Genomic DNA, 27,021 nt, shown 5'->3' on the forward strand with positions numbered 1-27,021 from the left:
GCGCTAGATTTCTAATGAGTGGTCCCCTTGCGATAATGGATTGGTTCTCTACAGTATTCGTAAGTAGACGTGGACGTGCTATATGTACGTAAACAAGCTTAGCCAGTATGGTCTGTTCGGTAAGCCGTGACATGGTATACTAGTACTGAAATGTTCGTATCATCAAGGCAAGGGATTCATTTTGGAAGGTAATATTTTCGTGTGTTGTTAATTTCGCAAATAGCTCCCGACTCGTGAAATTCGCGAAAATAAAACCCCCGCGAAATATATGGCGTATACAGTATGGCAGATGACCAAGTGTGGGTCCATGTAATGATGTAACAGCATCCCTCTGGAATTGTGAGTCCATATCCCTTAATAGTGTACTTCACCTTTTTGGAAGAGATGACACAAAAAAATGATGAGATTAGTCATCAAGTTTGTGCACTACCAATCTCCTGATAACAAATTCCTGCATGTCAGGCGAGTGAATGTGTGCAACGAGAGAGAATGAGAGAAAGAGAGATTAAAAAAAGATGCCACAGGTGTACCTTTGTGTAGCCCTTAAAAATATATGATAGCTGCACTACCTTCAAGGCTCTGCACCAAAATGCATGATTCCCAACTCAAAAATTTATTTTCAGCTGAAGGCAGATGTATTTCATGTGCTTGTTCTCTAGCTGCTGCACTGTTGATGGTTTGCTGTACATGTAGGCTTTCCTCACAGCTGCGAAAATGTCTCTATGTCTGCAATAAAAGTGCAAATAAAAGCATACAGTGGAGAACAACTTCAATCAATTCAAAGTTATTGACACGAAGATATTGCAGTTATAGCAGGGCTCGACACTAACGGTGGCCCGGTGGCCCGGGGCCACCAAAAATGAAAGTCGGGCCACCAAATTTGAAAAAAAGGACAAATTTGGTGGCCCGCCTCGGGCCACCAAATTTTTTTGAAAAGTATGTCAATAAATTCGTAACTTTGTGCGCCGGAAATTAGCAGTTAAATTTGTTTAAAGGATGGATGAAAAGGACTGAGTGAGTGCCTGAGAGTGAGTGTTGCAAGTTTGTTGAAGTTTATTTATGAGTTAATAGATACGTCCAACTTCTAATTCTTACTATCATGATTAAATATTTGACTCATTAAAAAAAAGGACTTTTAATGTTTTTTATTGGTTTTTTTCGGGACACCAAATTTTTCTCTCGGGCCACCAAAAATTTGAAATTTAGGATTTTGGTGGCCCCATCGGGCCACCAAACAAAAAAAGTTAGTGTCGAGCCATGGTTATAGCATTTGAAATAAAATGTTCCAGGAGAAATACTTTATTGCAACTTTTTCTACTATACGGATGATACATAATTATGTGTATGTCATTGTGTGATAATGATTAGGCAGAGCATATGTATGAATCCACATTCAGACGATCAAGAGGTAAAGGGGGAAGGGGTGTGAACAAGATCTAATGAACATACTACATATTTTGTTTTGGATTTGTTTGAGTTTATGGGCTGGGTGAGAAACAATGGGCAAAAGAGTTTCATGGCAATGTGCATCACGTTAAGTGATAGCTTCTATGAAAATGCATCATGATGCTTATTGTGTTGAAAGTTACTTGAATGTGTCAAGTAAAGACAGTACATTTCCTATATTCCCAGTTTGGGATTGGCACTAGTGGCCAAGGATTTTACCACAAGTCATGTTGTGTCCAACTGCATACATTTTTATGCGTCATGCACTCACATTTTTGCTATGCAACTATGTATATCACAGAATGGTTAACATACTTTTAGTTTTTATCAGTGCAGAAGATGGGCAAATCAGAAAATTCAGAATATGCAGGATTGCTGTTTTTAGAAAATATTTTGGTTAATACACCTCTTTAAATTCTACAATGTACAACAATACAGTCATAAAATGTTTAGTGTTTCAAAGTGTTGATGCTCTCCAAAGCCTCTTCCTACACCAATGCCAAGTGTATAGAGGTGTACTTACACTGGTGTGCCTAATTTGCAGAGATTAGCTGCTAATCTCAAGATGGAAATCTACTGAAGTGCTGCTACAATAGTTTGGAGAAACCTTGTTTAAATCCATATTCATGGCAGCCATGTATTGAGTGTAAAGAGAATTGCAAAGTCTTTGAACTGGATGTGACAACTCTTTAACTGTTTGGCAAGACTTGCGGGCTACATACATGTACATGTAGTATGCATTCTGTGGTCCTTATTGTGATGTCCTGTTCTTGTTTTGTTGGGAGCCAAAAACTCCTCTTGAATCTCTCATCAATCATCTTGTAGTCACGCACATGTATAAAAAGGATATCTACCTCCCAAACTATGCCCAGTCTTTTTGTCTGTCTTGCTATAAATACATGTACTGTAGTAAACTGCAGTCTACCTTGCTTAAGTTGACCTCGCATAAGTCGAATAATCGCCCCAGTCAAAGGTCTTTTCAAGTCCTCTGCTCTCTATATTCATATGTTGAATTATCTCCAAGTCGAAGCTATTTCTTCAGTCCAAATAGATTCGACTTAGGCAAGGTTGACTGTATTTGTAAATTGTGTGCCATCTGATCAATTTCGGTGGTGAAACATGCTTTGCTATCTATGAAGTACTGAACAACCTGGAAACTTGGGCACTGTGAGCCTCCCACTTGCTATTCAAATTCCAGGGTTGGGTTCTGTAAAATTATCTACTATCAGGGTGTGATTACAAATATTGAAAAAACAAACAAACAAACAAACAAACAAACAAACAAAGCTGGAATGTGACTTGTAGGAATGTAATTTTCAGGAAGAAGCAACAGTATCGTCCAAATTGTAGTCTTTGTCCAGTGCTTCTCTCATATTATTTTTTTTTTTACACTACTACACGTGTACTCACTTCTCCCAGTGGAAACCTGTTTGTGAGCTACTAAAAGTTACTTGCGTTCAACTCCGAAAAGAAAGAAAGAAAAGAATCGGGATAGTGGCGCAGAGCATCCTACAACTGCTGTGTGTCACACAGTTTGAGAACTAGTGTCAGAGTTGAAAATTTTGATATCTTGCACTTTTCACTCTTTCTTGGGTCATTCAGTGCAGTCTATAGAAGTTTGCAGTTATTAAACACATAATCATGTGGTATGTGATTGATGGCTGTCATCTGCAAACACATGTTGTGCAAGTTATCATCACTTGAAATCTTCTGAATGCATATTATCTGTCTTTGTAATTTTGCAATTTTATACATTGCATTCTCTACATGCTATCCTCTACGACTATGAAATATATCTTTATTTGTTTATTTCTATGTATTGTATGTGTGAATCAATTTTAAAATACAGGACGACGAATTGGTTTATACGAATGATTGGCGTGGTGTTGACTTTTCTTCACTGTCTTGTAACATTGTGAAATAAACAAAGGAGAGGTTGAATGATACATTGTATGTTTTGAAAGAGGCGCATATGCACAAATACAAATGTTAGTGCACTGATATATACTTTATAAGTAAAAACAAAACTGTTCATATGACTTCTTTGTAGAAGTCGATACAGCTTCTTAGAACAAATGGTCTTGCAGCGAAATGATTGGGATGTCATTTCTGCATTTTTTTTCCCTTCTCCATAAATAGTACAAACTTTAAATTTTGCTACACATTCTGCACAAGACATGTCATCTCATCACAAACATTCATTCATTCACTCAGTTGTGACTTCTCTACTTCAGAATGAGTTTGTTTTTGGTACAGATTTGCACATTACAATCTAAAGGTACATGTACATGAGTTTTATTTCTTCTTCCTCTTCCATTAATTTTCTATCAAAACAATTGCAGTTGAATTGCTACCATGGTACAGGAATGTGACTGAGTCAAGGTATTTGGTTACTGTGGTAGGCAGCATGTAATGACTCACTGATATTCCAACAATATCCTATAACACCAAACAAAACTGATATTCTGGTTCTGTTCATGACCATGAAAAAAAAATTCTTCAATTTTAATTTTTGTTTCAATTTTACATTTTGTCTTCATGATGCCCTCTGGAACTAGCATTTTAACTAGAATTTTATTTAAAATACAAAGAGAAACCCGTTTGTTGAGAACGGCACTGAGCATTTTCTCTGAGACTGGTATAAGAATGCAAAGATGTATACTTCATACTTAGCAATGAAGCAAAAAAATGATAAAATAAAAAATGAAAAATACAGAAAACTGAAATAAAATGCACACATTTCCAAACATTGTTACCTACTGAACTGGTTATAATCAGAACTTTAAGACTATCTATTGCTTCTTAATCAAATTTCAGTGGTTCTCATAAAGTAGGGAGATTAGAAAGAGCAAAAAAAAAAATACAACGGGACACCACTAAGGCCTAGATTTCATTATCTACTTTTATTTGTGTAGTATGAAACACAGGGTCAGGGAAAACATTGATATGTAGGTTAGCAGTCGGCCAGCATCCATGATGAACTGTAACAAACTTCTAACAGTACTGGATGACAAGTAAGCTATACAGAGACTCCAACTCTCCCGTTTTCGACGGGAGATCTCCCGCCGAAAACCCATTTTTGCAAAATCTCCCGTTCTCCCGTTTGAGATTTAATTTCTCCCGCCCTGGCTCAATGTCTCCCGTTGGGAAGGATTTCTTACTTATTGCTATCGTATGTTGCAAAAATAAGCCTTAGATAGCACCAGAGAGCATCTATAACCCTAGGAACTTCGCGCTTCGCACACATAAACGTGGGTCTCCCGTTTGCTACGGGTTTCAGATGGGAGAAACTCCAGATCAGAAGGTGCTTGGGGTTGGAGTCTCTGGCTATATAGCATCCCATCAGGGCACATGAATCTAACACCGTGGAACCTCATTATAACGAGGCCACAGATAGCTACATGCCTGATTAAACGAGGTAATTTTGCAGGTACCATTCCTCTTTATATTCTTTTGTATTTAATCCCTCTTATAAGCATGTACTCGATATAATGAGGAAATCTCAGTAGCCCCATGCAGCACTTAAAGAGGTTTCCCTTGTGCAATCAATTCGCAGCTCTTCAGGCACAATCAAAGTAGGTTGAGAGCGGCAAAGTTTGGCTTTGACCCGCTGAGGACCAACTGGTTTTGCTTAAACACGCGCTTCCCATAGACACATGCCAGAGTGTACTCACGACTCGTCCTCAACACGGTTGTATGACCATCATGTTAATCATGCAGTTGATGAAGTCAATCAATCAAGTCTCCTGTCCGCATTTGCCACTTTTAAATCGCAGTCTCACCGGGTCAACACTGACTGCTGTTTTCTAGAATCCGAGCTTTGCCAGAAAAATGTTGGCCATGAATATCATATCTATTCTTTTTTTTCTTCTTCTTCTTCTTCTTTTCTTTTTTTTTAATCTAGTAGAAGCAGATTACTGAACTGACTGACATCCAGACTGAATGAAACACTCCAGCCTGCATTAACCTAATTGCACCTTGAAAAGGATGTAAAGGGAAACCCTGTTATAACAAGCATGTTTGCTATGGCAAGCATGCTTGTTATAACAGGGTGTATATTGCTTGTAATGAGGTGAATTCAGCAGTCTCAATTTTCCTTCAGTGTACTGTGTTCAGCGAGTCTCTATTTTGTAAAAACATTTACAACTAGATACCAGATAGAATGGGGTAAAAGAGGTGGTCCTGGTGACCATGCTATAATGTTGTTTACCTGTATTAGCAATCCAGAGACTCCAACCCCAAGCACCTTCTGATCTGGAGATTCTCCCGCTTGAAACCCCTAGCAAACGGGAGACTCCAACTTGATGTGCGCGCGAAGCGCAAAGTTCCTTGCTGCCGGGGTCCAACTTTAGGGTTCTAGATGTTATCTTGTGCTACCCAAGGCTTATTTTTCTGCATACGATACGGAAATCATTTCAAGCGGGAGAAATTAAATCTCAAGCGGGAGAACAGGAGATTCTTCAAAAATGGGCTTTCGGCGGGAGATCTCCCGTCGAGAGCGGGAGAGTTGGAGTCTCTGGCAATCTTACAAGATTTCAATCATGCTTAGAAACACTGACCTGTGGATTTCAACCATAAAAATAAAAAGCTAACTTCATTCTTTAGGTTTAACAAAGGAGAAATGTCATGTGACTTCAGTGCCAGTGCGGTTGAAATGCTCTACGGCCCAAGATGGCATCGGTGTAGTGAACTCAAAGTCTGGACCCTGGAAGGAAAGATAGGAAAGAAGATGTCAATTTCAACAAAATATTCAATACAATGGATTCCTATTATATAGTATACTGCTGTAATTGACATATAACAAATAAAGATAATTTTCCTTGCCCAGAAGTTCAAAGTCTCAAAATGTATTCAATTGTTTTTCCAAATACTACCAAAAAAAAAAAAAAATGATTTTTACAAGACAGTTGCTGAAAGTCTCGTATTCACCAAATTTACCAGGGGATCTGTCCAGAGCTACCCGTTGATAATTATGACCATTACATGTCATTAAATGGCAAGTTATAAAATCATATCTAAAAAAAAATGTCTTTTATCATGGTTTTGACTCTGAAGTGCTATCATTAAATGTACTAGAAGTAAAGACAAGGTAGTGAGGGTCCTGTTAAAGATTGTATAAAGCTTTTTTAACATCTACAACAAGACCTTGCTGCACAAACACTTCACTTTGAGTAAAAAACAAACAGAACTGAAAAACGAGTGATTTTAAAAAAAAATGCTATCCACACACCTTGTATGTCAGAGCATGAAGATAGATGCACATCTCATGGGGCTCAGGGTCAGGCATGGGGTCACGACACTCCCTGCAGAGGGTCACCACTAGCTTGTCTGTCCTCTCATCCTCCAGCCGCTCCCTGATGTCATCATCATCATCATCATCATCATTAACCTTGTTGTCCCTGGCAACCGCCTCTTTCACACCTCCACCACTGACGTCCTCTGGACTGACAGAAGCCCGGCACGCTGGCGGTGATGATTTGTCCGTGTCCATGGCATCTTTGTCATTCCTGCCGGTTTTGATGTTGGCATTCATCAGCTGACTCTTATGACACTCCGCATATAGTGCCCCTCTTTCAGGCTTTTTGTAAGCTTGGGTGGCATCACCATCTCCATCATTTTCCCCGCTCCTTCCTTTGTCAACGACCTGATCAGGCTTACAGTCTGTGCTTGGTATATGTGCATCTGCTGCATGGCAAAAAGAACAAAAGCAATTCACACAAGAGGAGTGCAAATGACAAGTTTAATGGGAATGACACCAATGTGAATCCTATACAGGAAAAGATTTTATATTTTTGATGAATACCCCATGACAGTGTGAGAATACAAAACAGTGTTGGCAATTGTAGAATCACTTCAACATGTAGGAATCATGAAAGTTTTGAGAACTGTGCAACCACAACGAACAATAATGCATGAACAACAAAGAGCTCAAAAGAAAGATAATTTCTATGTCACCCTATGACACACTACCAATGAACAGTACAAATTGCAATAAAGAAATAGAATGCCAAGTCACAGATATGTGATATCTGGGAACTGTCGTGGTTAATAGCCTTAATTTTAGTATGATGATCAATGTGTATACCTCTACCATGCAGTGAACCCGAGGATTGATGGCATCTGGTTTCCATCAGGACAGCATGATTAGTCCTTGGTGTTTCCTGAGGATTATTTGTGGCAGCATCACTGGACAAAAGGCTTCCACGGGTCTCCTTTGAAGTTTCCTCTTGATTGGTCCTATCATCGACTGAAGCTATACGCTGAGAGGTGGCTACATACGTGGAGTCCACAGCAATTAGTCCTCGATCACTGCTGGTGATATTGTCTGGCACAGCACAGTTTGGCAGACGATTGACGGACAAAACTGCCTTGCTGTCTCTGCCGTCTCGTGATGAGCAGCTTGGGAAATTGTCTCCACCCTGAAGTCTTGTGACCCGACCATCGGCCATTTCAAGATCATTGTTGCCATGAGTGGTGCTGTCATTGACATGGGCAGTACTGTCACCTCCCTGATCACCCGTCTGCTTGACATTCATCAAGTTCTGGATTCTGGCTTTCTCCAGGGCAGCATCGATCTCAATGTCGTGCTGCTCGATCAGATCCTTCAGTAGCTTCACAAAGACAAGCATCAAAGAAACCAAGAGTTCCCAAGTAAAAAATTTTGATGATCATAACAGTTCTACATGAGGCCTGAAGAGTTACAAATCTGTTTTGAAATTGCCTCTTCTTTCCCACACTTAAGACTTTAGACTTTAGAATTATTGATATACACAATTCTAATTCTATGTTTTTAACATAGCTGACTGATGTATGTAGTTCAAACAAATGTGGTAGAAATATTCAACTTTCAACAAATCTTCACTCTGTGAAATGGATAAGTGCAGTTCATTCTGATCTGTTACAAGCCTTGTGACATACTCAAATGCTGACAATTTATGGCAATTTATTCCACAAAGGAATTAATGACTGCATCCTTCATAATCCTTGATGGTTTGTTTATCCAAATTCTGACAGTTTTGTTGATCTTACAGTTTACATATCAAGCTTTACTCCCAATGTGTAGGCATAGTCCTAGTCATGGTACACTTATGCTTTTCATTTTTATGAAAACATAAGATTCTCAAGAATTCTGACAAGTACTAATATGGGAGTCTGAATCGTTTTGTTCTCTTTCTTTCTGGGTTCTTTGATATCCATGTATTGTTTTGCAGATACAGTAGTTATTTCTTATCTGTCTGTTTGTTAGTATGTGGTGGTGAAGGTGGTGTGTGTGTGTGTGTGTGGGAGGGGGTGATTGCACAAAAGTATATACATGTATGTATGTGAGAGAGGGAATCTTTGCATAAACAGGGCTGCTAACTCTGATGCAATTAGCAAGAGTCTCACACAATTCACCAAATTTTTACTATCTCACTCTGATGAAAGAATTTTCATGCTGAGCTCCACAAACAGAAAGTAAGAATGACATGTTCCCCAAATCCACGATTATCCAAACATTCAATATGCCCACGCCCAAACTTTTGAGGTTTTCCCACAGGCACACTCTTTCCATGCACCAGAGTGCACCATATAATAAAATACGAATTGTCAAAGCTTTCCTCAGTGGAAAAAAAAAGGGGGGAGGGGGGTCACTTCTCTTCCATACTATCCACCATCCCACCACCACCACCACCATTATTTCCATCCCTCAGGTCTGGTTGCTCGCTCCCTCAAAGTCTCACTCCAAACTCTCACTCAAGGTTGGCAGCCCTGCATACATCTTTCTCAAACAGACACTTGTAGTTTTGGCAAAAAAGGGATCAAGCTTCTACCTGCTCGTCTGTGCGCCCCTGGAGGCCCCCTTTCCCCTTGTCTGGCCCCCAGACGGGGTTGTTATAGAGGGGATCATTGATGATGGGGAAGCCCAGGTACTGCAGGTGGACTCGGATTTGGTGCATGCGCCCTGTGAGGGGGTAACCTGCAGGGGAAATCAAGTTTAGGGTGAAAGAAAAATGCAAACCACATGAGAGGTACACTTGCCAGAAAAATTATCCTGAATCTAGTTTGATTGAGAAGCATGATTTTATACTTTTATAAGACCATGTCAGGATTGGTGGCAAAGATGCTGAAAAGTTGCATGTGATCAGGATTAACATCAGATATATAGTTTAATATTCAGTTTCAGTCATTGTGCTACAGTGATTCTAGGCATAACACATGGATTATGATAAATAATGTCATGGCATTGCATCTGCCATGTACTTCAATAAAGCTCTTTATTCCATCTACCATGAGACTATGCTTTGCATTGCAATTTGTGACAAAATTCATACATTCAAATGGTTTTTCATAGTGTTATAATCTCTATTCCACTGCATGTTACATCTGAGAAAGTTTAACTTACATTTAATGATACTGGTTTCTCCATCGTAGCTGAGCCTCTCAAATCTGGTATGGCATGGTTTTCCATCGGTCTTCACTCGACATACACCAATCTTGTGGGACACGATGAAGATGGGTTCTGCGCATTCCACTGGCTCACTGCAAACACAGAATAGATAGGATGGGACTATCAGATGAAGTCATAAACTATTTCTTCTTTTCAGAACAATCTATACATACCAATTTTGATATCTCTAACCTCATCAAATGATGTTGAGCATTCGAAAATCGAAATATTTAACCTCTGTGTGATATTCAGCACAAAAAATGAAACACAGAAAACATTCACTCCATAAATCACTTCAAAATTTACGGTCTGTTTTCCATTCATCATAGCTTGTTCGGTGATGGTTTCAGTTTAACGTGGATCATTACAATGTCGAAACTGAAATAGTTGCATATTGGACTCCGATGTTATTCAAGAAAACTTTGCTCTTTCTTCTTCTTCTTCTTTCTTTTAACTATTCTGATCTTCACCTGTAGATTTCTAGCATCAGGAATGCTACAGTCAAACTTAAAGGGGAAGGCTAGTAACTGATCAGTGGGAATCAGGGGAAATGCTGGGAGATGATTGTTCCAATCCTTATGGGATTCATTCAAGAGTTCATTGTATATCTATTGTTGTGTGAAAATGATTTGCTTCAGATTGGTCTCATATTCAAGTAATGTGCAGTTTAATGCTTCCAGGTTAGCGTCCCTGGTCAGTGACGGAGCATTAATCTGCACATTACTTGAATATGAGACCGTTCTGAAGCAAATCATTTTCACACAACAATAGATATACAATGAACTCTAGAATGAATCCCATAAGGATTGGAACAATCATCTACCAGCATTTCCACTGATTCCCACTGATCAGTTACTAGCCTTCCCCTTTAAAAGGAGAACAGCATTGCAGCAAAGGACTTCTCATAACCTCCAGGACACAAAAAGTAAATTTCTCAATAAAAATTTAACAAAAAAAGTTTTGGGACTATAAGTAAATAAACCAAATACAGAATCTTAAATATAGAAATAAAGAATTGAGATGCAATCGTCATATCACAAAAGTGTCCATTATGTTGTGTTCACATGGATTTCATGATGGGCTAGCATCTAACCTGGTACTAAAAAAACAAACATCTTCCTTCATCTGATTTTAGCTCATCTCTTAACTTTAAATATGTATTTCTTTTTTTTCTGGGGGGGATTTGTCACTTTGTTTTAAGACTTCATAATACCAGAATATCAACCTACATATTAAAGAATCTCTGATCAATATGTTGAGCTGTTAAACACCTCCCAGCTAGAAGAGGGCCTAATGAATCAATGTCCCTTTCACTTTGACCTCGTCTCTCACCTTGAGAATTCCCCCTGGACCTTGCAGAGGTAGATCTTCTCCAACCGCCTGTCCCTGACGTAGGCATCCAGACGGAGCGACACTTCCCTCGTTCTGAAAACGGCAAATTGGGAATTACGGTAATATCATGCCACCTACAATATTCCTTGTTGCATAATGATGCACAGAATGTTCTATGTGATGCCCCAAGTCGAGATATTCACCATTCTTGACACTGTACTGACAAACATTGTTAATTAAATTTTCTCAGGTCTTGGGGGTTAGAACCGAACCGGAGATAAGTCTTGTGCTCTTTGTGGGCCACTGAGCACATTTATGCCATAGTTAGTGCGTACAATTCACCTTTGTTCTGAGGGTTAGTGTCTTGTGTCCAATGATACACACTTTTAATTAGCTGTATATCAGTGACTTTACAAGTACTGTAGTACGACTCAGGTACACTTGTAAGAAAGTACAATCCACCACAGAGGGATTAATAGCATCATGGAAACAACTATTTATGGAGAGTTTATGAAATACCTCGCAAAAAGGAGCAGCCCAGAAGTCAGTCTGTCTAAACGATGAATTGCTGATGAAAATCAAAACAAAAAAAGTTTTTCGGAGGAAAATAGCATTACAAGGTTATCACAATGAAAGGAAATCCAGATATGTGAATATTCTTTTTCAGCACTGTATTTAGTTGCAACTCAGTTCAGGATGAAAACAAGCTCTCTCACACTTGGCTCTTTAACTCAAACTAATGAGTCACAAGAAATGCTGTCTACTACAGATAATTCATCATATCTGATATGCTGCACAGTTGAAAACAATAGTAATCCAGAAAAAGAAAAAAGTCATAACAAATCACAATGACCTTGCATGATAGAAACATTTCATAAAATGCTGAGATTACCATGGCAGTATACAAGATGCTCTCATCGGATTCTCAATTACTGTAAAAGCTCTTATTTTCATGAGGAATTAATTTTCACAAATTTTGTGAATCACTGTTGGGCCATGAATTTAACAACACCTGAAAATATTGCAAACGGCAAGGCATTGGTGTACTTATAATAACTTTGGTGTCAAATCTCAAAAAGAACATCTTGCAATAATGTTTGTGATCTCCTCACAGAGAAAATATCTGTAGGCCTACGTGAAAATGATTGATTTTACACGACACTGCATTACTTTAAACGATGTTTTGATGTTGGCTGACAGGTCTCTGCATGATATCATCTAAAAGCATCTGTATGTGTTGTCCAAATCAATCATATGTATATTTTGCCTAAAATTCTCTGTTAATCCTTGTGAAAACAAAGCTCAGAAATAGAATTGAATTGAACTGAAAAGAACTAGAGGAGGACTAGAAGCATTGACAACACTCACTATGAAGACCACGAAAGCCATACTCCCGACCAAGAATGAACACCAGGGTGTTACGCCGATACTTTCCACAGGGGTGAACCTGTAAAAGGGTGGGAGGACATGAGAATGATATTGACTATTGCCCAGTAACAGCTCTCTCTGGAAAATTATAGTTAGGACAAATTTATAACATTGACCCACTGCAACAAGGATGAATATTAGTTCATGTTTATACAGAAAAGAGAAATGTCGCTTTGATAGGGGCATATTAATGCTATATCTCCACTGCAGGACAAAGCTACATGTTATTATGATAAAACTTACTCTGGCCTCAAAGGGCACACAAATATATTGCCTGAGCAAGGACCATTTGTTTCTGTCTTAAATGTGTTCCATAATATTTCTAGTGAGGGCAATATTTTTTTCATACTGACAAATATTGTGATGTACAGTTGAGTATATCTTGTGGCAGCAATGACATGGTAGAAATATCTCACTTTGTCACCACTTTCACAATTATTACAGCATTGCAAGGTCAAGAGTTGTGTTTTACCACTTTGTCACAGAGAATGAAAAAAAAAATAGTAATGGCCATTATGTGATATTCACAAGAATACTTACGAAAAGGAGTGTATCAAGGAATGCTGCTGTTTACAGTTAATAGCAGGGGAAAAGCTAATATTATCTTACCCAATCATTCTGATAAAGATGAAATGGACAATAGCACATGAACTGCACATTTATCTGTCCATACTGAGTGTTCATCCACATTGGGGCAAGCACTGGTCAGGGTGAAAGGCTGGTAAACAAAAATTTGAAAGTTCTTCAAAATATTTTATTCTTCAAGAGCATTCTGCCAAACTTACGGGAATGGAGGCTGGTTTATTGATGACCAGATAGTCTTCTGTGTCGGCGATGATCTGGATGGGTTCTCCAGAAACCGGTGGCTCATGACGGTGTACCTTGGACTGCATGAAATCGTTGTTCCGTAGGATGCGGTCTGGTGATGCGGCACCCTTGTTGACCCTAATGAGGCCCTCCTTGATGGCCACTTCCTGGAGGTGTAGAGAGGGGTGAAAAACTGATGAACACTCTCTCACATTTAGAATCATAATTCACCAGAGACAGGATTTACTGTGCAATTAGAAAAGGACATGAACATTTTTCCCCCACTGGGATATTCATTATTCTACATCAAACATATATTCATCTGAACCCATAATACATCATATTTCAAATAACATCATAATATTTCAAATAAAATACTTTGAAAAACAACCAATAAAGTATCGTGACTCAGACCATCACATGATACATATCAAGAAATCAGGTGTCTTAAACAGACACTTGACATTGCTGCTATATCAGTGATGACCATGGAGGTGAGGTGAGGGGAGGGAAAATTGGACTCACATAGTACTCGGGAGTCTCCAGTCGAAATTCCTTCTTGAAGACATCCAAAAGCTTGCATCCAAACCATCTCCCTTTGGCATGGGTCTCAAACTTGTACACATATGGCTTGACCTTCCTCAGACCTGGAAATTGGGGGGGGGGGGATGGGAGGGAGGGATGAGGGTTGGGAAAAATTACACAGACATGGATGTGTTGGAAGGTTAAAGGTTTCAGCCTTCATTCGTGTTTGACAAATAAGTCAAAAAGTCCAATGAATGACAATTAGTGGCCTCACAAATGTGTAGAATGAATGCTGGTATTAATGTAGCATCTAACCTTATCCAACTGTGAAAGAAAGACCTGTATGGCAAGGATTTACAGAAAAAAAGAGAATTCAGAGGACAATTTTCCACAATTAATCCAACAGGCAGTTTGCAGAAATCAGGTACATCACTCTGAAATCAACTCTACATCATCAAATCTACATCAATTCATCAGAATATGCCTTGTCTATCTTTTAAAATTTATAGGATCCTGACAAACAAGCTGCTGCATGACAGCATATCATTTTCAAAACATGGTCACTTTGTGAATTTTACCTTTTTTGATACCTGCAGACTGCAATTCACACAAGACTTATGCTGGAAACATGAGGCTATCAATATATCTTAGAGAGTGGCAGTCTTTATTTCTACACATTTCATAGCCCACTAAAATGTAGTTTAGAGTCAACAGTAAGTACTGTGTCCAATCTTTCATAGCTGTCAAATATTGATTCTGAATGATTACCGTTCTCAAAGTAATATTCCACATTGCTGAACTGGTCTTCATGGGCAAACTTTTGCACCTTTTTAGGATGATTTCCCTGCTTCTGTAAGAAAGTAACAAAGAAAGAAAGAAAACACAAGGCAATCGCCAAATTGTGTCTCGCCCATTCGCGTACAAGGAATTAATATTTTTTATAACTCCCGGAAGTTAATTGACCTGCTTATGACCTTTGACCTTGTGGTGACCTTCAACACCCTAAGGGATATTTACCATCCAAGTTTGGTCACAAACGGACAATGGGATCAAAAGTAATGAGCCATAATCGAAGCGCGCCATAAAAACTTAACATTGGGCCCTAATATTTGTTGACCCCTGTCTGTGACCTTTGACCTTGTGACGACCTTCACCTCCCCGAGGGACATCTTCCATCCAAGTTTGGTCACAAACGGACAAAGGGATCAAAAGTTATGAGCCACAATCAAAACGCGCCCTAAAAACTTAAAGGGCAAGTTCACCTTCATAAACATAAGGAATGAGAAAATGCAACAATATTAGTAGAACACATCAGTGAAAGTTTGAGGAAAATTGGACAATCGATGCAAAAGTTATGAATTTTTTACATTTTTGTGTTGGAACCGCTGGATGAGGAGACTACTACAGCTTGTGAGTCATATGCGTACAACAGTATATAGAAAATATAAAAGAAAATTCAACATATTTTCACTTTTTTCGCATAATAAAAGAGCAATTGACTTGCCTCTTTCTAAAGGCAGGGGGAATAATATTACCCATAACATTTATCGGTAACGAGTCAGGGGAATGTGTACTTTTTTCAAAAGATGGAATTTTGTGAAATTCTCTTTATACACTACTCAAAAAAAGTTAAGGACCACTTTTTAACGTACATAAAGATTTTATACAAGGTGTTTTATTTCTGGAAATACCTCAGTACAACTGTCCTAAATGTCCTTAAACACGCTGTAATCAATTTCACGCATGGGTGGTTTCAGTTGTTGCACAATGTCTCTCGCATCACTGCACATCCTGAAAAGTGGGCCCCGAGGGGTATCAGCTACCGACATGAAGTGGTAAAAACGAATGTCTGAGTGTCTTTCAGGCAGTTCAGTAACGAGTGTGACCACCTCCTGCAGCAATAACGGCTTCACAGCGCTGTCTCATGGAGCTGATGAGGTGATTGATGTCTCTGACGTCCAGTGCATCCCATGCAGCCTCCAGAGCCACACCCAGCTGCTGCAGTCTAAGTGGATGGGCTTCGAGCTGCTCGAGACTCCTCCCCATCATGTCCCAGACGTGCTCTATCGGGTTTAAGTCCACATTTGTACCACTTCACAATGGGCCCACTTTTCAGGATATGCAATAATGCGAGAGGCATCATGCAACAACTGAAACCACCCATGTGTGAAATTGTTACAGGGTGTTTGAGGAGATTCAAGACAGCCATATTCGGGTATTTATAGAAATACAACACCCGGTTTGAAAATTGTATACACACATTAAAAAGTGGTCCTTAACTTTTTTTGAGTAGTATATTTTCCTTATATTGTTGTACGCATGTGACATCTAAGTTATTCATACACTGCAGTAGTCTTCTCATCCAGCGGGTACTGCACAAAAACTTCAAAAATTCTTAACTTTTGAACGGATTGTCTGATTTTCCTCAAACTTTCAATGATGTGTTCTACTAATATTGCTACATTCTCTCAATCCTTATGTTTATGAAGGTGAACTTGTCCTTTAACATTGGGCCCTAAAAGTTCGTTGACCCCTGTCTGTAACCTTTGACCTTGTGGTTACCTTCAACTTCCCAAGAGACATCTACCATAACCCAAGTTTGATTGCCATTGTAGCAACATGTGCTGAGTTATGTGTGATAAGAGAGTCTTGCAAGTAAACTTTAACGTATGACCTCAAATGACCTTTGACCTTATCACGTGACCTCTTACGGCACTATAACATGAAGGTACCCCAAGTGCAACCATCACCCAAGTTTGATTGCCATTGTAGCAACATGTGTCGAGTTACATGTGATAAGAGAGTCTTGCAAGTAAACTTTAACGTATGACCTCAAATGACCTTTGACCTTATCCTGTGACCTCCAACGGCACGATAACATGAAGGTACCCCTAGTGCATCTATGACCCAAGTTAGGTTGTAATCCAAGCAACTTATGGGAAGTTATTTGTCAAAAGAGAGTCTTGCAGGTAAACTTTAACATAGAAAAGAGAGTCTTGCACATACTCTTTAATATATGACCTCAAATGACCTTTGACATCATCACATGACCTCTGACAACACCATAACATGAAGATACCCCTAGTGCTTCTATCACCCAAGTGTGGGTGCCATTGCTGTAACAGTTGCCAAGTTATGCATCATAAGAGAGTCTTGCAGGTAAACTTTAACATTTGTGACGGACGACGGACGACGGACGGACGCCATTTGGATCCCTTAGTCTCGCCTTCACCTCCGGTGGGCGAGACAAAAAGCAACAGAATATTTGCCTTTCATGTAGGTTCTTGGATTCATTTGGCCTTTCAGCTCAGGTTACTGCATGTTGTGATACACTGTAGCAAAACCAAAATGAAATTTGATTTGTCTTACCAAATTGGCTCAATTTTGAACAACTCTAAATCCTCTGCCTTTTGGTATCAAGTGATCCGATTCAATTTGGTGATAAGCCTAAAGCAGGGTCAGTAGGGGTGCACCATACATAGAAATACATAGGATGTCACCACTTTGGGCCCCATCTTTTTTTTTACCCCAGAAGTGGCACTAGAAATAGGGACATTGCTTGAAGTGTGAGCGCGGTACAACAAGGGTTTGTTTTTGTGCTCTTTTTTTTTTTTTTTTGCTTGTCAGCTGAAGAAACCTGGAAGTGGCAACACAAGTCGGAAGGCTTTTTTTTTTTTTTTGCCTGTTACATGTTAGCTGATGAAACCCGGAAGTGGGCGCCTCCACTTTTGAAGAGTGGCGCCGCCATGTAAAGGTCTATCCAATCAGCCTATCAAGTACATAAATCACTGGTTTGCAGGGAAGAATGCTCATATTTAAGTGGCGGACTATTAAATGCATAAATCTGTACACACTCTTGATTAATGATAGTTAATACATCATAATTATGGAAGCAATATGGCTGTCAAAACGTACATAGCATAGGGCCTACACACAAACACACACACACACACACACAAACACACACACACACACACACACACACAAAATTGACTTGAGGTAGGACAACCAAACTCTCACCCTGTCCCAAAGTTTCTAGGAACACTTTCTTATGCTCAGGATGCTTTGGTAATTTTAAAAAACATTCTCATTAATTTCCCACTGTTTGCACATAAATCCATGAAACATCACTCCATTGAAGATGATATCAGTTCGGGAAACCCACTCACAAGGGGGGCCCCTCCTTATAAGTAACCCGTCCCCCTTATAAGTAACCCCGTCCCCCTTATAAGTAACCCCCGGGGCACCCCTTATAAGGAGTCTCCACGCTTTTTTGCAATGCAACGCGAAAATGAAAGGACTGCGGCAATTCGCTTGATTATGTCCATAAAGCTTCACAAGTTTCCTAGTTACTCACGAAATTTGAGCAAAATTGGTTTGAGGCATCATATCTAAAATCATGGATTTAAATGCGATGTCAAACGACCCATGCGAATGCTGAAATGCGAGCGATTACTGGCGTGAGTGTCGCCAGGCGCGGCGGTGCGGCAATGCCTGAGTGCAGACGTGGCGACTGAGTACGAAAGTCTCCGTACTCAGTCGCCACGTCTGCACTCAAGCATTGCCGCGCCGCCGCGCCTGGCGACACTCACGCCAGTAATCGCTCGCATTTCAGCATTCGCATGGGTCGTTTGACATCGCATTTAAATCCATGATTTTAGATATGATGCCTCAAACCGATTTTGCTCAAATTTCGTGAGTAACTAGGAAACTTGTGAAGCTTTATGGACATAATCAAGCGAATTGCCGCAGTCCTTTCATTTTCGCGTTGCATTGCAAAAAAGCGTGGAGACTCCTTATAAGGGGTGCCCCGGGGGTTACTTATAAGGGGGACGGGGTTACTTATAAGGGGGACGGGTTACTTATAAGGAGGGGCCCCCCTTGTGAGTGGGTTTCCCGAACTGATATAAAGGGAAAAAAAGTCTGCTTCAGTCTATTCCACATCAGAAGGATCCCATCACAGCTAAAATACAAGCCTGGCATGTAGAGAGTCTAATGTTCATAAATTAATTGCAAAAACAATGTAATTCATTGCTTTAAATTTACAGCATTTTTTTCTAAACTTTGTGATTCAAAGACCAACTTTAATAACTTTACAGCAATATGGCTATGAATTATTTGTCTCTCAAATATTTGCCTCCTTCCATTCCCTTCGTTGTACACCAGGACAAAATTGATCAAATATATCAGACATAATGTCTTCTGTTCTGCTCACCTTTGTTTTTCGTTTCGGCATCTTGTTCTGGAAGTCCGAGACCAAGTCAAACACAAAGTGATCACCTGTAGCTGTACTTGTACTTGCAAATCCAGCAGTACATTTGTTCCACATTACATTACACAAAGGTCTGGTGAGAATCCCGCTTATGTAATCAAAATAAAATATAGCACATCTCGGTGTCGAAAACAACAAACTATCGTCCAAAACTCTGGATCTTCCCGTCACCCTGGGCCTACGGGCGACTCTTCGTGAAACCCACGCCACGATGACAAATCTCTGACTAACACGGAAAGGCACACCTGGGACTGAAGTTTGGGGCAAACGTTTGTCACATTTCGGCAACAATATATTAGTTGAATTTGACAAATCTGAGAGCCAAACAACATTACATTACTGACAAAGGACGTGTACAGTTAGTTGGTTATTTTCACTAAAGAGTCAAACAATGGCATTTCGATCTTGAGTTGATACCTGTTTGGAGGTTTGTTGCGCAATACAAACCACATGTACTGTATGTACTGTAGCCTGCGGTGATTCAGCTGACAGCGTACACGACGTGCACAACGTTATATGTCAAGTGGCGGATCCAGAGGGGGCGCCCTCGGCGGCTATACCGCAGTGCCGTATATTGATAGAGTCTGGCCAACTCATAAATTGGACGCCATGTCGTTACCCAGCGTACAGTGCGCTTATGGTTTTAGCGTGTGCGCTTAGTAGTCCAGGCTAGGCTCCATAGAAAGTGCACCTAACCTTGTTTTTCGATATATACAATGTTTTTTGATGGTTTCTTGTCAATTCGAGGGTGCTGATTCCAAATCCGATTGATGCCACTCGCGTAACCTTGAGCATTTTCGGCAAAATGCAAAAATCCAAAATGGCTGCCAGATATGCTAATTTGACCATGATAATCCCATTCATGTCAATTTTAGACCGATTATTACATCAAACTTTTTGAATTTTTGTTCCTTGAGTAATTCTATTTGCACATGCTAAAAAATTTTCATTTAATGTAGGTACATTTAGTATTTTAAGCTTATTTTCAATTCAAAATGGCCGCCATTCCTATACTCATGTACTTTATGAATGGCAAAAAAATATGCATAGAAATAGAAGACGAATTTGCTGTTTTTCCAGTAACATACCTACGCTGTTATCAAGTTTTGCATGTGCAATGCAAATTTGATGAGTACCACTTGCAACACAAGCAAACAAACAAACAAATAAACAGAAAATATATTCTTTGTAATCTTATACGTTCTTCTTAATACAAAAATTCAAAATGAATGCCACTAATATACCCCTGTACAATATGAACGATAAAATGTGCATGGAAATAAACGAATTTTCTCTTTTTTTTCTGTCATGCAGCAACACTGTTTATCAATTCGAGTGCTGATTAGAAATCAGAAGAAATCAGAAGGTTGTTTAAGGCTGTTTGTGATGCAATCATCCAAATTTGCTTCCTCAATCTGGATTTTTCACAAGGAATTTGGGAAAAAGCCGAACAAAACTTGAATTGATCATCACGATCGTTTATCAGGAATTATTAGACATGAACATTTGATACCTACTTACCTTGAGATGTTCAACTTCATAAAATTTACTCTGATTTACTGAAGCTAAATCTCAGATGATAACACAAATGAAATTTCCAAATAACTATCTAAAATATCGAACTACCTAAAATAACTCTTATCTAAAAGCGATATTATACAAACAGTTCCGAGAAGGAACATGAGGCAGGGGAAAGTTGAAAAAAGGGACCACCCCACTTCCTTCCCTTAAAAAATCTCTGATATTAAAAAAAAAGTTTTTCATGTTCACCCAGAGTATGATATGCTTGAAAATACAAATGACAAATTACCTTCTGTCTGATCTGTATAAAGTAGATCAGATTTACCACTGGTTCTGTGATGGCGTGATTTTTCACCTATTTGCTCAAGGTTGGTTAAATTGTAACAGCATGAACTTGTGTACTTGCCACTGTAAAATTGGTTACAACTCGTTATTCCGAATGTTCGTTATTCCGAAGGCTCTTTAATCCGACGATTCGTTAGTCCGAAGGTTCATTTTTCCGAATTTCATTTTCGGATTAATGAATCTTCGGAATGACGAACCTTCGGAATAACGCCACAAATGTTCGGATTAACGAACCCTTTTTCATTTTCGAATTAACGAACCTCTAGGTATAGGGAATTTGTGTGTTTCCGATTGACGACCCTTCGGATTAACGAACCCCTTTTCATTTTCGGATTAACGAACCTCTAGGTATAGGGAATTTGTGTGTTTCGGATTGACCACCCTTCGGAATAACGAACCCTCGAAATAGCGAACCTTCGGAATAACGAACAACACCCGTAAAATTGACACATTTTTGTGTCTGGAGATGAGTACACTGCTCTTACCTTTTCTTCAGTGATGAATTGTGGAATTATGAAATATTTACCAATGTTAGTACAATGCTTGTGATTCATGATAAATATAATGGGATGAATCCATTTTAGTCAAGGGGCTTGTCTTACACCTGTTTGCCCCCACCTCTGCTGCTGCCCAGCCCTGCCCGACCGCGACCCCTGCAATCCTGCAATTGCCTTACAAGGTACTTAGGGGTCACTGGGTGATCTTGCCATAGAAAGAAGGTAAAGACGTGGGGACTTGCTTGAGCACTCCTTTACAGATCCAAAGCCCAACCTTACCAGCAACCATCCACAGAGCCATCTGACGATAGACATGCTGACATTGTTGCCTAAAATGTAGCCATGATAGGTGAAAGGCTTCACTGTTCTCGCGATAGATGGATTTTACCACCAGCTTTCTCGGAGTGAATGTCTTTGCGTATGATGTCCAGGGAGACTCTAAGATTTCTTAAGTGCTGCCTCATTCTAAAAGCAGTGCTATAACAACTTCACACTGCTTGTCTTTAATTTTCAGCACTTGCAGCTTCAGGATTTCGCAGACCAACTGACTTAATACTCTGAGTGATGGCCTCCTCCAGGGTGGCTATAAACTAACTCCACTCCTTTTAACATGGTGACTTGATAATCACTTCGTGAAGGAAGTTTGTTCGTGCAGATGACCTTACCCTTACGTCTCATAGAATGTCCTTGGATGACATTAGCCGAGTACTAACCCATCTCGAGACAATAGAGGAGTAATTCTCCTTCTGGAGACTTTGCCTCAACCTTTACATGGTTACCATTAGGCCCATGCCTTTCATCTTAGCAACCATCTTGTCAACGCTATTATGTTCAAGGTAGCCTTCTGTGGCAGGTATAGGCTAAGAAAGTCTACCCTCCTTCACTGGTGCTCAATCACTCTCCCTCCTTACGCTGGAAGGAAAGGATGGCAAGTGTCCCCGTGCAGTGCCGTCTATGCATACCCTGATCTTGGCTTCCAGTCATGATAACCGGATAACCTGACCTGGGCGCATTTCATGAAGCGGTATGTCTGACAAATTTGTTCTCAGACAATCAGATGCAATGGTTTTTAGGCTTATAACAGTTTTTCCGAAAATGTATATATATATATATATATATATATATATATATATATATATATATATACATATACATATATCTGACAAAACGCTTCATGAAATGCCCCCCCCCCCCCTCTCCCCATCACTGAAAGCTTTGACCCCAAAACCGGATGGTGCAGAAGCTGGTCTGAGGCCATGGACCATCCAAGTTACCTACAATACTGTCTCTGGCCTGGCAACAAAGCCAGACGGCCACTTTCATCCTGGTCCTATGGCAAATAATCACCCTCTGACCCTTGAGGAAGTCATGGAAGTGCTGAACATCATCAGATGTGGTTGCAATAAAGGCAATTGCGGGTCGGACTGATATGCATCTTTAGTCCTATAATCCTGCAAAGTTGGGGCAGATGTCGCCTGCTGCCAAACATCAAATTAAAGAGATCTTTGAAGACAATAAAAAAGAATAGTTTTGGTTTTACGACGAGAATGAATGACCTCATGATGTCAAAGTATATAAAATAAACACATGGGAAGTGTGACAGAACTGAAAGAGGTATTTCACATTGGTCCTTGGGTTTGAATAGTTTGAAAGGTATTGCGTTTGGACAGTTTTGTTTATACCTTCATCACTGTTTGGTGTTGTTTTAATTCAAGATTAGATAACATCAAAGCGGTACTTTTAAATCATATCATATAAAGTGATGGAAGTTATGATCCATTTCAAACTCACCACAGGACTCCCCCCCCCCCCAATTCCTTGCACCATTTCTGTCCCTATTAATAATGGTTTCAGTGAAATACATGTTAGAAGCCTTGCTTTCTAGCTTCCCCTCCATTTTCAACATTATTTTATAAATACCATGTATCTAGGTTCTTAACGTTGTGTGAGTATTGCATTTTTATATGCAACCTGCATGCAGAACAGGAATGTATATTGATTTTTTGCGTGATGTGTAGTGCACTTATATTTTTTGATGAAACAGAATAAAAGATAAGAAATTGTGTTAAACATCGTAGCTAAGGGTTACCATTCATAATTCAAATAATTCAAGTAATAATCCAAATTTATGTGGTAAATAAGGACTTTTCATCACTGAAGAATAACTTTTTGTTAAGAACATCCTTCAGATATATGATCAGCACTAGATCTTAATAAACGATGTAGCTGGATGTCAGAAAAAAAAACCACCCAGCAAATTGGCTTTCTATTTCCACATATATTTTTGCCATTCATATTGTACAGAATAAGAGTAATTGACGACCATTTTGAAGAATAAAAATACATGTAGGGCCTATTTATTGTAAGTGGCACCCAATATATTTGCGTTACACACGCAACACTTTATAACAGCTTAGGTACGGGACAGGAAATACAGTAAATTTGTTCTATATTTCTATGCATTTTTTTACCATTCATATTGTACATGAGCATAGGAATGGCGGCCATTTTGAATTGAAAATGAGCTTTAAATACCAAATAAATCTATATGAAACGAAAATTCTCTTGTAAATATAAATGGAGTAACTCTGGGAAAAGAAATGTGCAAAGTTTGGCGGAATAATTGGTAATAGAATGCGCCTTATTCTGATTATCACGGCCAAATTAGCATATTTGGCGGCCATTTTGAATTTTTGCATTTTGCCGAAAATGCTCAAGGTTACGCGAGTGGCATCAATCGGATTTGGAATCAGCACCCTCGAATTGACAAGAAACCATCAAAAAACATTGTATATATCAAAAAACAAGGTTAGGTGCCTTCTAGCCTGGACTATAGGGGTTAGCGTCCCAAAGGCGCAAGACTGTGTTGCTTGACTTTTTTTTTTTTATATATATAGAGAGAGAGAGAGTAGAGAGGGAGGGAGAGAGAAGGGTGTAGGTTGGGGAACATATTCTTTCATTCCATCCACGTTGAACAAAGACAACAATCAACAGGTACACAGAAAAATAATGGGGCGGCTGACTAAAGGACATAACTCCTGAATATTGATATGATAGATTATTGCTGTCAAAATAAAAGAAGAATTCAGAGTATGCAGTTTCGTAAACTTTCACTAAACTGTATGCTATATTGTATTTAGCAAGTTGTCCAAGGAATAAAAGTATATTATAACAAAATGATAATTATATAAATTTACAAGTCTATAGCTATGCACAGACAATAGACAAATCTGTTTCGCACGTCATAAGGAACCATCAATTACCATCCTATTTAGTACCATCATTATGTATGTCTTAAACTGACATGAAGGTATACTTCTAGTATGTAATTCAAAAGGAACTATATAGGCCTACACATGTACAGAGTACAGCATAAAACGTCATCGGCAAGTGCTTATTAAGGTATGTGAAAGGATCTCAGATTGTTTAAAAATACTTTTAAAGACCTGTAATTGAACGACAGCACAAGTACCTGGATAACATGATTTGTGGGACATCCTCAGTGACATCCGTACCAAAAGAAACGATGATCACGTCAGTTGAATAGAAGATTATGAAATAAGTCAAGAAACATAAAATAAAAATGTCCAAATAGCGACCGGTATGCCTCCGCCACATTACAATGTTCTCTTGGCAGGTGTAGAGTACGTCTTGACAATGTTAAACGACAGTTTCACATAAGTTGGCAGGAAAAAAAAAATGGCATGTTTATTACAAAATTTAATGCGTCGAGTGTTTCCTTTCATTGAACTAGGTGTGAGTGGATGACTTTTATTGTTTAAGAGAGCAAGTATTAGGCATTTGAGCATTTTTACCCGTAAGTTGACCAGATTTTCATGGCAATATTTTGAGCGCTTATTTGAAAGATATATGGAAAATCCTGTCCTTATTATTCACTCGACCTTTGACCATCAAAGCCAAAATCTTCCCTACGCGTCATTATAATGGTGGCATGCAAATATCGTGTTTGGTTTTGAGTTTGTGCATTGGGCAATCTCCAAGGTATGGAGGAACTGGGTATAAGATAATATTTCAACAATGAGATAGTAGATTTTTAACATGTTACCTAACATTGATCCTTGATTTTTGCCCCCCCCCCCCCTCCCATGACTCGCCCCCCCCCCCCCCCCCAAAAAAAAAAAAACAAAACAAACAGCGAACAAACAAACAAACAAACAAACCATAAAATCACAAGAGAATCACGGTCGGGCAGTAATTTTCGTCTGGAAATACGACTGTACTCACCTTCAGAAATTGCATTATGGGGGAAATAGTATATTTTAGGAATTTGACCATTATGTACATGATTTTGACCGTGTTTGAGCGTGTTTACACAAAAGTTTATAAGCTAAACAGAACTTCGTCCACTCACACATGCATGAATGTCAAGTTTCATTACAAACGGTGTCCACAAAATTGATCATATACGGAATGAAGGACAGACGGAAGGACGGACGGGACGACCAAGACAAGCTAATGCCTCATGCGACACTTCGTACGTTATGGCGGTATCATACAAATGTGAATAAAAACTTGGATAGTCTGAAAGACACCGCTAGGAACCTAAAGAAGACAAATCATAAAGTTTCCCCCTCGCACTCGGATTTCCCACTTCTTTTTTCTTTCGTTTTGGATCTGTCGGAAACTACATCGTTACATTAAATTTTTGAGCCAGGTCAGTTCGCGCAACGCCATGCTGCGCAGGAATTAAGGCATGACGAATCTTCAGTTTATCGCAGTAAGATATCAAAATATCTTTCGTGTAGCCTATTAATCTTCTACAGGAGCAGATCCAGAATTGTGTAAAGGGAGGGGGGGCGTGACTAATTTTTCTGGTGCCCCTTTCGGGTTTCATTTCATTTCTTTTTCTTTTTGTTTCTTTTGTTTTTAACGAAAAATAAAGGGGGGCGTGCGCCGGTTGCGCCCTCCTCTGGATCCGCCATTGTTCTACTTCAATAAAGTAGACAACGGCAAGACCCTCACTGCACCGTGACTGATACTGGGGATGTCCCATAAAGTCCAGCAATGTTAGTGCGTAGCTGCGCATATTGAACAATGGGCACTGCGTATGAGCTCTACTCGCGCCCGCGTGATTGACTTTGGTAACGACATGGCGCCTGTAGATCACGGGACCAGCTTTTGACCAATCACAGGCTTCAAAACACATAAGCCGAAAACCGAGTTGGCCAGACTCTCTTAATATACGGCACTGCTATACCGGGGGGCGACGGCACAGATTGGGGAAACTAAAAATCTATCGGGGACCCTATCCCTAAACCTAACCCTAATCCTAATCCTAACCCTAACCATCAAACCCTAACCCTAACCCTAACCCTAACCCTAACCCTAACCCTAACCCTAACCCTAACCCTAACCCCAACCCTAACCATAACCATAACCATAACCATAACCAAAACCCT

The 27,021-nt window shown here is 39.5% G+C and overlaps 1 protein-coding gene across 1 annotated transcript; it reads right to left on the reverse strand.

Annotated features, from left to right (window-relative positions):
• Positions 1-5,991: 5,991 nt before the first annotated feature.
• On the reverse strand, positions 5,992-16,012 carry LOC139742038 (uncharacterized). The gene is made up of 12 exons (XM_071652599.1): positions 15,872-16,012; positions 14,735-14,816; positions 13,967-14,088; positions 13,420-13,608; positions 12,575-12,653; positions 11,726-11,774; positions 11,207-11,299; positions 9,830-9,966; positions 9,258-9,403; positions 7,538-8,057; positions 6,677-7,131; positions 5,992-6,151 (listed from the first exon to the last, which is right to left on the reverse strand). The coding sequence occupies exons 1-12, from the start codon at positions 16,010-16,012 to the stop codon at positions 6,071-6,073; spliced, it is 2,094 nt and encodes a 697-aa protein (XP_071508700.1). The 3' UTR covers positions 5,992-6,070.
• Between the last annotated feature and the right edge of the window lie 11,009 nt (positions 16,013-27,021).

The sequence above is a fragment of the Diadema antillarum genome, unplaced genomic scaffold, assembly GCF_040938485.1.
Source record: "Diadema antillarum isolate AM-2024a unplaced genomic scaffold, OU_Dant_1.0 seq00000975_RagTag, whole genome shotgun sequence".
NCBI classification, from domain to species: Eukaryota; Metazoa; Echinodermata; class Echinoidea; order Diadematoida; family Diadematidae; genus Diadema; species Diadema antillarum.

Excerpts from the sequence above, each read along its gene's own strand:
- LOC139742038 (XM_071652599.1), bottom strand. The coding sequence starts at position 16,012 with ATGGGGAGGAGTCTCGAGCAGCTCGAAGCCCATCCACTTAGACTGCAG. Across the intron at positions 14,089-14,734 it reads GGAATATTACTTTGAGAACG|GTCTGAGGAAGGTCAAGCCA; the intron begins GTAATCATTCAG and ends CCCAATTTCCAG. Across the intron at positions 12,654-13,419 it reads ATAAACCAGCCTCCATTCCC|GTTCACCCCTGTGGAAAGTA; the intron begins GTAAGTTTGGCA and ends ACCCTTTTACAG.